The sequence below is a fragment of the Pelophylax lessonae genome (genome assembly GCF_965119305.1).
Source record: "Pelophylax lessonae genome assembly, chromosome: 3".
NCBI lineage: Eukaryota > Metazoa > Chordata > Amphibia > Anura > Ranidae > Pelophylax > Pelophylax lessonae.
In genome coordinates, this window is record NC_138770.1 from 397,429,280 (window position 1) to 397,444,495 (window position 15,216).

The 15,216-nt window shown below is 45.0% G+C and overlaps 1 protein-coding gene across 1 annotated transcript in view; it reads left to right on the forward strand.

The window, feature by feature from the left end:
- CDC40 (cell division cycle 40) overlaps window positions 1-15,216 on the forward strand; it is a 102,843-nt gene that overhangs the window by 79,270 nt on the left and 8,357 nt on the right. Inside the window, exons 10-14 of the mRNA XM_082248833.1 lie at window positions 1,261-1,362; window positions 4,276-4,391; window positions 8,848-8,981; window positions 9,521-9,597; window positions 10,910-11,054. Coding sequence (XP_082104959.1) covers window positions 1,261-1,362; window positions 4,276-4,391; window positions 8,848-8,981; window positions 9,521-9,597; window positions 10,910-11,054 — 574 coding nt within the window. The remainder of the gene's footprint in view (window positions 1-1,260; window positions 1,363-4,275; window positions 4,392-8,847; window positions 8,982-9,520; window positions 9,598-10,909; window positions 11,055-15,216) is intronic.

A 15,216-nucleotide genomic window follows, 5' to 3' on the forward strand; every position in this document is an offset into this window, starting at 1 on the left:
AGTGAGATTAAGGCTTTATAAAATTTAGAGACTGCCTGCGGGGGGGGGGGGGGGGGTAGTGTATGAGCCATTATGCTTTCCACTTGAGTGAGGTCCGCAAGCGTTCTCAGAGTTTTCGGCAGAGCTTTGACAAATCCCGCCAACGGTTTATATCGCCATTGATCTAAAGCTGTAGCTTTTGTATTCTTTAGGAGGGAGGACAATGGGAGAATTTCATCAGAAGAGGTGATCTGGTGTAGAAGTGTCGGTTTCTGAGCGAGCCAGTTGTATTGTTGGTCCAGTGCACCCAGCGGAAAGAACAAGTGATTAGTAAGGTGCATCAGGGGGGAGTTGTAGCACCAATTATTTGACTTGTGGAGAGAGTCCCATTATTGTGAGAGTCGATCTAGTCAAGGGGGGAAGTAGAGTCTGATAGAGAGCGAAAATGAATGGGAATCCAAATCGGTTTGAAAAGATCAGCTTTGCTAACGTCATGTTTCAGTTGTACCCACAATTTGGTTTCTTTATGATGATTCCCATCTGAAATCCTGTTCAAGACCAATGCTGTAAAGTATTTTTTAGGATCTGGGAGTGCTAATCCTCCAACCTTAGGTTTAACTAGTTGAGACCGTGAGATCTGGGTCGTTTACCAAGCCAGATGTATTTGCATATCAGTGTCATCTTTGAGTTATAATGCCGCCTTCAGGAGTGGAACACTAGGCAAAAAACACAGCCTAAGGGCAGCCCCTGTCTATGGCCAAACATCCCATCTGCTAAAAGTAGCTGTATTTTTAGCCTGATCAGAGGACCTATGCGCCCTCTGATCAGAATTTTGCTTCCCCTTCCATTTTTCCAGGAATTTTTGTTTTATTATTCTTCAGACTAGGTTCACACATGTCTGGTGTCCCTCAATGAATGAGGAAGTGGATAGGAGCCTTATAACCATCGTAAATTTCTTTTCTTGGAATCCTATAAAGAATATAGTCCCCTCGCATCTGTTTTATGTTGTTGTCTGTATCTGTTTTTACTGTGTTTCTGTATCCATTTTTCCTGCAGACAGCAGTTTAACCTGACAGTCTAATAGTTCTAAGAATTCCTGTCTCTCTTAATGCACTCCAAAAATAGGATTTTGTGGAGTACAAAAATCCTGTTTTTCAGTAGCGCAAGATGATAACTTTAATTTACCTCAGACCCTGAATCGTGGGACACATTTCCATACATTGTTATATGCCTGTTTCTGGATATGACATAAAGACACTTTTCCTGCTTTCTATTTTGCAGGCCACAGTAAAGCTGTTCGGGACATATGTTTCAACAATAGCGGGACACAGTTCCTAAGTGCAGCCTATGATCGTTATCTCAAGCTGTGGGACTCCGAAACAGGTACTATATATATTCTACTATTGAAGTTAAACGCTGTAGATTGGTGTACTATCAGCTTGTTTCGATTCAGATGTTTTTGCTTTTTTCAGCCCAAGTTGGTAAGATTTAGCAGGTCTGACGGAGTTGTCTGTGTCTGTATGGCAGATTTTTCCTCATTTTCCTTTCTAAATGACAGGAAAAGAAAGGAGGGGAAATCTTTCCAAAAAAGGGACCCAATGGCAATAAAACTTGTTTGTTAGCGTGATGGGTTGTCTAGAACGTTCATCAGATTTTTATTGCTTTGTCCCAGTTACTATGTTGTTGCTGGGACAAGTGAGGGCAAATCTTTCCAACAAGGCTGTAGATGGTAATAAAAACATGATCACAAATCCATCAAGCACCAGATCCCTTTTGCTTCATTAGCTGGAAGTGCACGGCTAATGTGGACCGGGGGGGGGGGGGGGGGGCTGTCGTGATTTGTCTGGGAATGGCTGGTGTTAGCGCTTTAAACATCCTGACACCATTATCAACCATGCCACTGTTGCCTGCCAACAGATGCATCGTGTCACTTGCCCCCACCAGATGCAGCGTCACTTGCCACTGTTGCCTGCCGCCAGATGTAGTGTCGGGCAATGTCAATATATGGCTATGTAACCTGTCCCCAGCGCTACAGCGTCATTTAGATCACAAATGAGCAGGCAGCCAGCATAAGATTCTCAAGGAATGGGAGCCCTACAGCTGGCACATGCACAGTTGAGATGCAGTCCTAGGAGAATCTAATGCTCCGCTGATCTCATAGGAGACGGACCCAGCTCACACAAGGAAGGACAGGAAGCAATAATGCGAGCGGCACGCAGTTATGGAAACAAGAAGCCTCTGCTCCCGAAGGCAGTGTGGCTCAGAAGTGAAAAGTGTTCTGTTGAAGCTATTGGTTTATTTTCTAGCATCTAGTGGAGAGTGTTTTGGGTATGGGGACTGGAAATTCTACATGAATAATGTATTGGTAGTTGCTCCAGGTAGAAAGCGAGGTTGCACGTGTTTGGGTTTTTGGGACTAGTGAGCATAGACAATTTGGGGGGGAGGAGTCCCAGATTTTTATTAAGGTAAAGTTTGAAAGCTAGAAGTTGAGTGGAGCCTGAGAAGGACCTGTTTGGAAATCTAATGCTAAGTTGATATCTTGAGAGAGGAGGCAGAGAGGGACCCTGTAAATCTTGACATGTTTGAGAAGGGTCAAGGTCTTAAGTATGTTGTCTCATGCTTCCTGGTTGAGTGCAAAGCCAATCTGTATATAAGGGACCAGATAAAGATTTATGCAAAAATCACAGCCAACAGACTCGCATAATAAAAGTCTTTATAGGGAAATAGGCTTATAGCTGGCACATTGAGTCGGGTCCTTAATTGGCTTTGGGCTAAGCATGATGTGGGCCTCTCAAGTTATATCCTTGAACACATAAACAGGAAAGACTGCATTGTTACTGGTTTCCAATATGGATCTGAGATCTCTGACAAACCATTTCTAGAAAGTACCTAGAAACCTGTCAAGGCCAGTACTTTTAGCTTAGGGCAAGAATTGAATGGTGGTAGCCTCAATTTCTTGAGAAGTAAATGTTGCCAGGTGTCCAATGGCTGTGGCATCTAGAGAAGGGAGGGCAGTACTAATGATATTGGAGGGTGTTTCTGGCAGGTGATCCACAGTAGAGTCGGTTACCTTGTTTCAGATGACGTTAAAGTAGAACTAAAGGCAAATCTTTTTAGGTTTGGATAGAGTGGAGAGGGACTAGAACTCCCTGTCATGTTTACATAGTTTTGTGCCTCGTTGGGGAGATTCAGCTTCTCGATTTGTCCTGTTTACTATTATCATTAGTTCAAGTAAAAGGAAATCCCAAGTTTTGGGTTCTCTCTAGAAAAGTATTGGAGGGGGAATTTTTCAATGGGGACACTAGTTCTGGTGACCTGGGGGTCCTCAAGAAAAATCCCTTAATTTGCAGGGATTTCCTCTCACCTGTTTGGCTATGGGACAGGAAGTGAAGGGAAATCTCCAAAATGACTCATATGGTGAAAAAAATCTGACGGGGTTTAAACACTCCCTTGCTCTATGCAAAATGAAAATAAAGTTTTTGCCAATAGTTCTACTTTAAAGCGGAGTTCCACCCAAAAGTGGAACTTCCGCTTTAGGGAGTCCTGATCCCCTGACATGCCACATTTTGGCATGTCATTTTTTTGGGGGGGGAGCGGGTACCGAGTTTTGAGAGGTACCCGCTCCCACTTCCGCTCGGAGCGCCGCGGCGCCCTGAACGGAAGTTCTCCTCTCCCCCTCCCTCCCTGCAATCTTCTGGGACACGTCAGAGGTCCCAGAAGATTGCCGGCCAATCACGGCGCGCAGCGCGACTCGCGCATGCGCAGTGGGTACCCGGCTGTGAAGCCACAAACTGTGACAGCCGGGTGCCCACAGCAGTGATGCCGGCGCCGAGGGAGAGGATCGAGGCTTCGGGCGGCCGCATCGTTGGACAGGTGAGTAAATGGCTGGAACTCCGCTTTAAGTTTTAACATTACAGTTAAGAAAACTGTAAAGTGTAACTAATGGTATGCGAATTGCTGCTCATCAAACCCACAAGGTAAAAAATAGTTTTAGCTAGTTTGTGTTTAGGATGGCAGTTACACTGTTGAGTATTTCCAGGCAGATTGTTTCCTGTGTATATAAAACTAATGCTCTAAGGTTCCTGGAGTACTCAGCTGCTGCCCCATTTTAGTCTCAACACAGGTGCAAGCTCTTTGCCTTTTGGGTTTTCAGTGCTGCTTTTGATGAAAGGGTCCATGCAGTTTAGCCTGCTGTAGAAATCCTACAGACACAGTGGAATCAGAGTAAATGGAGAACCCATGTAATCAGACACAGAATATTTTGTTTAAATATATTGATGTTTTTCTTTTCTGTAGGTCAGTGTATTTCCAGGTTTACAAACCGAAAAGTTCCATACTGTGTCAAATTCAATCCTGATGAAGATAAGCAGAGTTTGTTTGTGGCTGGAATGTCCGATAAGAAAATAGTTCAAGTAAGTATCAATATTGATGGTAAAAGCACAGCATGAAATATGGGAATAAAATTCTGTAATTTTTTGTTTTCTCACTTTACTGATTTCTGTTTTTTAAAGGGGCCCCTTTTAACAATTTGCCTATAATACGGCTACAATGACCTCAAGCAACAATTTGCCTACCAAGACCATTTTAAAATGTTTTGCATATTTTTATAAAATAATCTGCAGTTTTTTATTTATTTTTGCTAAAGAATTCTTTATAACCACCAAATATGTATTTTCTGAAAGCCGAGACCCTGGAGAATAAAATAGTAGTTGTTGCAATTTTTTATGTCGCACAATATTTGTGCAGCCGTTTTTTATCAAGAACAAGTTTTCAGGAAAAAAATGCACTTAAACGCATTTTAATGCACACAACACATTACCCATTTTTTGGTAAAATATAAAAAAATGATGTGCTGAGTAAATGGATACCAAACATGTTAAGATTTAAAATTTCACACACCTGTGAAATGGTGACAAGCCATGGTGACATGGTACCTAAAAATCTCCATAGGCAATGCTTTAAAAGTCTTTACAAGTCTCCAGTTTATAAGTAAACGTGAGCTTTGGCAATAGAATTGTTGCTCTTACCCTGATGTTTGCGGTGATACCTCACTTGTGTGGTGCTTTTACATATGCTTTCAGGACCTGCGTGCGTGTTTGCATTTGAGAGGTCTGGGAGCTTTTATTTTTTAAGCTTTAATGTTTTTTATAAAATTTTTTTAGTTTAACTTCATGAACAACATCCCTTGTGATAGCTTGGGTTGTGACAGATGTTCTTTATTATTTGATTTGGTGTCTATTAGACCCCTGTTCTCTCTGCCCTCCAAGATAGCCAATCAAACTTAGAATGGTTTGTTTGGCAGCCTCACTGGCCAGTAAACAAAGAACCAAAACTATAAGAGACGTAATACACATTGCTTCTGGCTTTATTTGTCACAGAGAAGGGGGAGGAATAGATGTTTCTCCTCCTCCTCTTGTCTCCACTAACCCAAACACTTGCAGCGGTCCCAAGCCCCCCAATGGGACAGGAGAGCCTGGATACAGCGGCGGGAGGGTAGGGGCCCCAATGAGCCCTGTAAAAGTGATTTGCTGGCTGTAGAGCCACTCGCATCGTGTTTACCTGAAAGCCGGTTGCCAGCTGTTAAAATTTTATACCAGGATCATAGTTGCAGCTTTGATCCTGGTAATAACCACTTGCTCTTGAGAGCATACAGGTATGAGCTCGAAGTGGTAAAAGAGAATTCCATTCTCTGCATTCAACAAGACCTTGCTAGAAATGTTTCACATGCTGTTGGTGTTTTAATTCTTGAATACAGAGCAGTTGGGAGTCCCATTTGCTGATCGGAGCAGAGCTCTCTCACGCGGCCTTTTTAAAGCAACCCTGTCACCAGACCGATGCAGAGTGCGCAGCGGAGTCTTCCCTAACGTATGCCCTGTCTGTGGAGTACCGTACCTTCAGGACCATCCCTTTGCAGAGAGCACAGGGAAGATTCTGGCAGCATACTTCAGTGTCTGCAGCTGCCGGGCGGCCATGTTAAAGTCAGATGACGTCATGGCGGCCATTTTCCTTTGGTTTGGCTGTTCTCCGGCCGCCAGTCATGTTTGTGTAGCCCGATGACGTCACGGTGGCCATTTTCCCTTATTCCGGGAGATGAAGAAGAGGACCAAAGCCTCATGGGGATGCCAAAGCTCCTCCTCCTTCCTCTTCCTTCCCAACTTCCTGTGCCCGGCACATATGAAAGGGATGGCATCCGTGGTGTTGCTGGGACCAAATTTGCGGCGCTCACCCAGTGGATAGGGTGAGTCCTCGGGGGTCCTTGTTATCTCTCTCTCTTTGCTGATGGGTACCCTGAGCTTTGGTGGAATCCTTTAGTGGTGGCAAAAGATTATTTTGTACTGCAAGGTCTTCCTTTCCTTATGGAGCCTCAGGGTCACATCTCCCCCACTGACTCTCTCATGGAGGTGGCAGGTCCCTCGAACCCCAGCTTCTCATGGTTGCGCTGATGGCGGTCTTGCAGTCCTTAGTATCCTGGGTGGAAATGGCGTGTGGTGCAAAGGCCCAGGAGGAAGCATCCCCTGCCTTCCCCTGCTCAGACTGTCTCCTCAGATTCTAAACCAGACGCCGCTGTGGATGCGGCCTGTCCTGGGGGGCTTAATATCACACCCCAGATCCATCCGATAGTGAGGATGATTCCTCTATGGTTGCAGCAGCGAATGAAAAAGCGCTGGTAGGATCCTAGCCTTTCTCCAACGTAGCGTTGAGCAGAAGTTGGCCTTGAGTACCATCAAGGACCAGGTGTCTGCCTTAGCAATCTTTTAGCAAACCCTAACCTTGCACTCTTTAGTTTGTACCTTCATTCAGGGGGTTTGACGTGTGTGGCTCCATCTGTATGGTCTCTCTTGCCACAATGAAATTTAATCTTGGTACTCTCGGTTCTCTGGAAACCTCCATTTGAGAATATTCGGGGAGATTCCCTTGCCTCGGTTGTCCCAGAAGGTGACATTCTTGGTGGCTATTACCTCGACCCACAGGGTTTCGGAGTTGGCGGCATTATCCTGGCGTAGTCCCTATTTAGTGGTCCATAGGGATAAAGTGGTTCTTCGTCCCTATCCATCATTCTTGCCCAAAGTTTTCTCTGACTTCCATTTGAGTAAAGACATTGAGTTTCCTTCTTTGTGTCCCAAGCCGGCTTATTCCAAGGAATTTGGATGTGTTTTGTGCAATTCAGCTGTATCTGGCAGCTACAGAGTCCTTTCGGAGGTCAGACTCACTCCAGATGGATCAGACAGACGGTAACTCAGGCCTATTCTATTAAAGGTCAGGTTCCTCCTTTCCCTGTCACGGCGCATTCTAATCAGACGCTGAGTACTGTTTACAAGGCGGCCACTTGGTCGTCGGTGCATTGTACAAAAAAAGTAGCTACTTTGGCATCTGCGGATGCTTCTTTTGGCCGTAAAGTTTTTGCAGGCTGCTGTTTAAGAGGGGCTGTTCCCTCTTGAGGGGGTGTTTTTTTTTCTTTCCATTTTTATTTTTTAGATGGGGCTCCTGTGACCTTGTTTAGTGCTCTTATGTTTAGCCTTGGTTATTTTCCCCACCCTTCATTTTCCTTTTGGCACTGCTTTTGGACACCCCAATAGTTATGATTTATGGAACGCTGTGTCCATCTATGAACAAAAGAGAAATGGATTTTACCGTAAGTACAAAAATCACATTTTCTGTTTACAGTTATTGCTATAGTGGGTTGCTTAATAAGCAAAACGTATAGCAGTGATTTCTTTATAAATTGGCAAAGGAACATGTTGCTTTAATATTAAGGTGGAAGAATTGACCCTCTCATGCACGGATTTCCCACTTGTACTTTGACTGTTTACAGCACTTGTTCTCCTTCCTCAATGCAGCCTTAGTAGCTCACTAATTGCTTGAGCATTGGGTAGTGGGATTGTTATGGCAGCCATAAGCCACACATTCTGCCTTTTTGAGTTAATTATTATTATTTTTTTTAAATAACAAACATGTTATACTGACCTGCTCTGTGCAGTTGGTTTTGCACAGAGCAGCCTGGATCCTCCTCTTCTCGGGCCCCTCTTTGGCCCCTCTCTCCTGTTGAGTGCCTCCACAGCAAGCATGCTATGGGGGCACCCGAGCTGAGTCACAGCTCCCTGTATCCATTCAGACACGGAGCAGCAACCTGGCCCCGCCTCCTCTCCATCTCTCTCTCTCTCTCCTTATTGGCTGAATGATTTTGATTGACAGCAGTGGGAGCCAATCATGCCACGCTGCTGTCTCAGCCAATAAGGAGGGGGAGACTCGGGCAGCTTAGACACCCCTCCAACCTCGCCGGGTAAAGGTTTAAGTAAGTATTAGGGGGGCTGAAGGGGACTGCTGCACACAGGTTTTTTTTTTTTATCTTCATGAATAGAATGCATTAAGATAAAAAAAAAAAAAAAAAAACCTTCTGCCGTTACAATCCCTTTTAAGCAGAAAGCCACTGTTTTATTTATAATGAGCAGATATGTTTGCTCCCCCCACATTTATAGTTCCAAAAAAACAAATTAGAGAAGTCCTATTGTCTTTATTCCACATTGTTTTTGAAATTACTGCATCTCAGTCTACAGAAGCTGGGATGGAAGATTTTCTGTGCTTCTGGTAGAATCCAGATAGAAGCCTCCCTTAACCTGAAAAGCCTTAGGGTGCTGACTGCTTTGTTGCTTCATGCCCCATTTAGAAGCATATGGGGTTAAACCCTTTTATAACAGTCCCTTAAAATTAGTATTTACTGCTAAGTATAAATGTATTCATTTAATTTAAGGACTGTGTATGTTACAAATACATTCTCTGTTGGAAAAATAAACTTAATTTTGTTTGTGCTGGCTTTCTCAGGACTCCGTTAATTTATGTCCATGTAATAATTGTGTGTTAAATTTCCAGTGGGATATTCGGACTGGAGAAATTGTCCAAGAGTATGACAGGCATCTGGGAGCTGTCAACACCATTACATTTGTGGATGAGAACAGACGCTTTGTAAGCACCTCTGATGATAAAAGCTTGAGAGTTTGGGAATGGTAAGTCTCATAGTGAAATCATTTCTACAATCCAAAGAGATATGGTATACACGTGATTGCATAGTATCAGTGCAATTTTATTTTTTATCATTGGGAATTTCACCTATTTTTCCATTAAAACATATGCTTTTCTTCAGCATATGGTCCTTATTCATTCCCACAAACTAGATTAGATTTTGTTTCTTTGCCATTCCAGTATTGTATGCATTTGCATTTGTAATTACACTTGGAACAGCTTGAGTTCATTTTCAGAGTTGGATTCTGTTCCTTCAGCAATTTAATTTTGTCAGTTTTGCTTCCAATAACATAAGGCTGTTTTCAATACTGCAATATTTGAAGCATTTTTAATTACGGTCAGGTTACAGTGACTTCCTTCCTTTGAATGACATGCTGGACAACATGCCGCATATGAAAAAGTTTATTAAAAAATACAAAAGTGAATCCATGGATTACTTGTCGGATCATACAATATAGAACACTATCAACTTTGTATATACCCCTTTTAACTATTTCATCGCTTGTTTTGTTTTGTTTTTTAGGGATATCCCTGTGGATTTCAAATACATAGCAGAGCCAAGTATGCACTCAATGCCAGCTGTTACGCTTTCTCCTAATGGTAAGTACAATGCAAGTTAAAGTGGACAGATTCTGGGGCCAGTGGTGTATTTTGGTTTTGTGCTGCCCTAGGCAAGACTAAAATTGGGCCCCCCATGTAAATTTGCCCCACTCCTTTTTTAACAGATGTGACTCCTTCCAAAATTGAACGACTACAAGTCCCAGCATGAACCCATGAGATCTCACAAGAGGGGGAGTGAGAGGAGGTGGGTGAGAGAGAGGGGGGGGGATCAAAGAGTGAGAGAGAGAGGGGGTAGATAATATTGAAAGGGGGGATGAGAGAGGGAGGGGGTGAGAGAGGGAAAGAGAGAGGGGGGTGAGAGAGGAGGCTCTAGCAACCAGTGGCAATAGTCTCAGGTGGAGGGGGACGGCTTTTTTTGCTGCCCCCCCCCCCCTGAAAAGTGCTGCCCTAGGCCTGGGCCTTGTTGGCCTAGGCCAAAATACAGCACTGGCAATGACACAATAGTAAACCCCAAGCTACGTCTGGAACACTAACCTTCCCCTACCTTATTACTTAAAAGAAAAAAAAACACATATATATATATATATATATATATATATATATATATATATATATATATATATATATATATATATATATATATATATATATATATATATATATATATATATATATATATATAATATACATATCAACTGTCAGCTGGTATAATGTGCGGGCCAAAATGCCAGGTTGCTCTGAAAACTGGCAATTCATTGTTTTGACAAAGCTTTGTTGCCCCTTTCTGGGTATTCCTATAGTCTAGTGAGGCAGCCCATCAATCTAATGGACCATTGGAAATATAGGGGAGTGGGAAGAAATAGGCAAGCTCTATCAATATCTAGAAGTGTTAGATTGTCAAATGTTCAGCATAGCCCAGCAAGCAGTTAAAGCTGCAGGTGCCTGTACTCGATGTTACTGAGAACATAACGGATACGCAGTTAAAAGTTCTATTACTGATTTCAAGTGTGGAATTTGGTTTTTCAAATTTCCATATGAAATCCAAAGAGCTGTCAGTGCATGTAAGCCTGAGAAAACCAAACAAACCCATCAGTGAGATAGCAGAAACAGTGGGAATGTACACTAGATACAGCTAAAATGTTTGGGTTTTGAATAGAGTACAGAAGGGTTGGAATCTGTTTTTTTTTTTTTTTTTTTTTTTATAAATTTGTCTTTACCCCCACTGGCAAGATTCACCTACTGTATTTATTTTGCATTGCTTCTTAACAATATATGGTTATGGTTTGGTTGTCTTACTGTATTCAAATTTATTTATTTCATTTATTATTTTTAATTTATTTTTTATCCTTAGGTAAATGGCTGGCTTGTCAATCAATGGACAACCAAATTTTAATATTTGGCGCACAAAATAGGTTCAGGCTGAATAAAAAGAAGATTTTTAAGGGTCATATGGTTGCAGGCTATGCTTGTCAAGTAGACTTTTCACCAGACATGAGGTAATTATTTTTTTTGTATTGTTTTTTTTTTTTATATATTTATTTTTTGGATCTGATTGCAGGCCTGGACAACAACCACTGAAACAATTACCGTATATACTTGAGTATAAGCCGACCCGTATATACTCGAGTATAAGCCAAGGCACCTAATTTTACCACAAAAAACTGGAAAAACTTATTGACTCAAGTATAAGCCTAGGGTGGGAAATGCAGCAGCTACTGGTAAATTTTAAAAATAAAAATAGATACCAGAGGCTGTTGGAATGGTACAGGAGAGGAAGAAGCTGTGGGCAGGGTGCAGGGGCTGCGGGCATGGTGCAGAAGATGCAAAGGCTGCGCAGGGGTCTTAATTTACCCATCCCTGAGGTGCCTTACATTTAAAAATGGCGCCACACGTCATTGCGCTTGTGCTGTCTGCCCGAGAATGTCCGAGTGCGTACGGGCTTTCCGGAGCGGCACATGCGCAGTGTACATGCGGGCCGGCTGCCGCTGACATTTGGTCAACCCCAGGGAGAACAGGTAAGTGGGACCCTCACTCGAGTATAGGCTGAGGGGGGCTTTTTCAGCATAAAAAAATTGCTGAAAAAGTCGGCTTATACACAAGTATATATGGTAGTAGGAATCAGTGTGTTAAAATGGAAACAAATGAATACATCTAATGCATTATATGGTATTTCATGATTTGTGCCAGGCCTATCTTGTGTGAATTGTTTACCGAATAAAAAACTCTGCTATAGGAAATATAGAGACTGCCTTTACTAACATCTGACCCGGGACCAAGTATGCAGTTCAAACTTCATGAGTTTATATTCTATTCTGCAAAACTCAGTTTCTCTTTCATTCATTGACAGACACAGCGCCTGAACTTAAAAACAATTGGGTTATACTGCCCCATACAGGAGTAGGACACTAGGCAGAAAAATAATCTGGCTATGCCTATGGGCAGTCCCAGGGGGGTTATACTCCCTCTCCCTGCTATAGGTACTTGCTCGGATCTCTGGTCCTGGCAAATTTTTTTAGATAAAAATTTTTTTCTCCTGTTTTTTTCCTGTGAGATATACAATCAACTGCAAGACTGTCTGGCCAGCCGCGACATTGCCTACTGGATGGGGGCTGGCCTGCGAAGTAAACGCCTTGCGAGGAAGCATACAACCGGGTCTCAGCCGAGTCGCAGCTTTCCTCCTGGCTGACAGCCCTCCATTTAGATGGCGAGGGGCTCTGTCTGAAGCGGTGCTTGCCTGGTTCCTGGTATAGTGAGTATAGTATAGTAGCTGCCCCTCCCCCTGGAGGGGTTTAGGGTGGACATGGGCCCCTCCTTGGTACAGTCAGACCCCTGGGTTCCCCTCCTTCCCGTCAGGCTGTGTGGGTGGTCTGGTTCACCTCCTGGGGTGGGGGCAGGGTGCTGTGCTGGCAAAGGGTGTCGGGGGGGGTGAACCGCCAGCGACCGGACGATCAGCTGTGTGTGTGTGTGTGTGTGTGTGGGGGGGGTGTTTGTACCTGGTTTGAGCTCCTGCCAGGTCCCCCCCCATCCTGCCTGAATCTGTCCTTGAGGCCTAGGGATCCCTCCTGGGTCCTTGGGAGCCTTGTGGTGCCTCCATTTTGCTGTAGCCTTTGTGTTTCTATGCACGACGGCCATGTTTGTGTAGTCCGGTGGCCATTTTGCGGTGGTTTGCCATTTGAAAACAGCAGCAGCAATGACAGTGGAGCTCTGTGATCATTGATTTCGGTGGTGGGAGCCTCTCCTCATCCCCTGGTGCTGACTCCTGGATCTTTTCACTTCCTAAACGCCGCACGTGGAATGCAGACTTTTCCTGGTGGCTGCAGGTGCCGGTTTCTGCTGGGTGGGGAGTCTGGTGGGGTTCTCTCCCTCTCTCTGCTGAGGATTGCATAGTGCTTGTGCCTGGCAACCGGGTGGTGTCCCTTTGCAGTGTTTTACACTTTTTGGAGTCTTTTGAGCACCCCCACCTGACCCCCTCTCTGAGGCTGTGGGGCCCTCCGGGTCCCAACCATCCATCGATGCACTGACAGCGGTCCTGGAGTCCTTTGTGTCCCAGGTGGAGGTGTTTTTCGGCCGACGTGCTAGCAAAAAGCGCCCCCTGCCTTCCCCTGACTCATCTGTCTCATCGGATCCTGAATCTGATTTGGGCGCTGTGGACATGGGTCACCCTGCTGGGTCTGCAACCACGTGCTTGGAATCCTCTAAAAGTGAGGATGATTCCTCCACATCTGCAACCGCGCACGAAAAGGCGCTGGTGGAAGCACTGATTGTATCTGTGCAAGAGACCTTGAAGATGGAAGACACAGCCGCAGCTGCGATGGAGGAGCAGGTTACCTTTGGCACTCACAAGCCATCCAGAGCAGCAAAGAGGTTTCCTTTCTCACCTATTTTCACAGAATTGTTGCTAAAGAGTGGGGACAATCAAATTGTCCCCTTGGGGTCCCTAAGTGCTTTACTAGGCATTAGCCCTATTAGGAGTCCCTTATTAAAAACTGGACTGTTCCACTGGTGTCCAGATTGAACAAGGCAACCATGATTCCGGTTGAAGAGTTCCCGGCCTTTAAAGAGGTTGTAAACCCATGAACGTTTTTTTTTTTTTTTTCTGTAACCTGAAAGAGAAACACATAATGAGCTAGTATGCATCGCATACTAGCTCATTATGAAATACTTACCCAAGAACGAGCCCCCGCCGTGCCCCTCACTCACCTGTATGACGGGCGACATGTCCAGTCGCCCGTCTTCCGGGATCGCGGCATCCGGCCATCTGATTGGCCGGAGCCGCGGTGACGTCACTCCCGCGCACGCGCGCGGGAGCCGATGGTCACGGCACGGGGCTCTGAAGAAACGGCACCAGCGGCCGTTCCTTCAGAGCGCATGCGCCAGTGACGTCACTGGCTGCATGTAAGGTAAATATCTCCTAAACGGTACATGTTTAGGAGATATTTACACTACCTATAGGTAAGCCTTAATATAGGCTTACCTATAGGTAAAAGTGTCAGAGGAGGGTTTACTTCCTCTTTAAGGATCCAGCTGACAGGAAGGTGGAGGCTGTGGCCCACAATATGTACACTCTAGCTGGTTCAGCACTGAGGCCCGTATTCATCATTGCCCTGGTGTCACAAACTGACCGAGTGGGCTAAGCTTTTACTCTGTGATCTAGAGGGAGAACATCTCCCATGCCCTTTGCTGAGCTGGTGGACCAGCTGGTCCAAGGGCTGCAGTTTCTGTGATGCCTCTATGGATGTGGCTCCCCTAGTGGCTTGGCTCTCTGTTTCGGCAGTTGTCCTTTGGCGTGTCTTTTGGTTTAAATGCATTGGTTTTAGTGCTGGTCCGCAGACCAGACTTCTAAAAAGGCCTTGACTGATCTCCCCTTTCAAGGTGATAGCCTGTTTGGGGCTACCCTAGATGACCTCGTTAAAGGTCTCACAGGGGGAAAAAGTACTCTTCTTCCGCAGGCTACTTAGGGCAAGGAACCTCGTCGTAGATGTGGGCCCTCCTTCTCAGCTCATAGGTTTTTTTTTTTCATCCCTCAGGGTCGACTGACAAGGGCACGAAGCCTTTCGGGGCCTCTTCTGGAGGATCCAAACGAACCTGGTCTAGCAAGCCGAGAGCTGGGTCCGACTCTGGAATTGGCCTTAGCCAGAGTGCTCCTTCCTCTGGACAAATTCCAGAAATTGCAGGCTGCAATTCGTGTCCTGCTGTCCAGCAGATGGTTATCCCGCCGGACTTGCATGCAGGTTTTCGTACAGTTCCATATAAGGAAAGGAAGATTCTGGCCAAATAGGACAAGACTGTCCTTGGATTGTACCTGGACTGTCTCTGGACAATCCGATCCGGCTTAGCCAGGGAACGAAGGAGTCCCTGATATGGTGGCTTAGTTTTCCAGGGCTTCGGCTGGGCAAATCCTTCCTCCTCTTGTATTGGACATTGGTCACCATGGATACCAGCCTGTCTGGCTGGGGAGGCGTCCTCGGCAAAAATTCTGCTCAGGGGATCTGGACACTGGAAGAGTCCCAGACTACCGATCAATGTCTTGGAACTCCGAGCAGTCAGACTGTGCCTGGACCATTCATCTGGAGGTGTTTCATCAGTTGTGGCTCCGGTGGGGAATCCCCGAAGTGGATCTGTTGGCGTCTCGGCTCAACAGAAAGGTGCAGAGGTTTG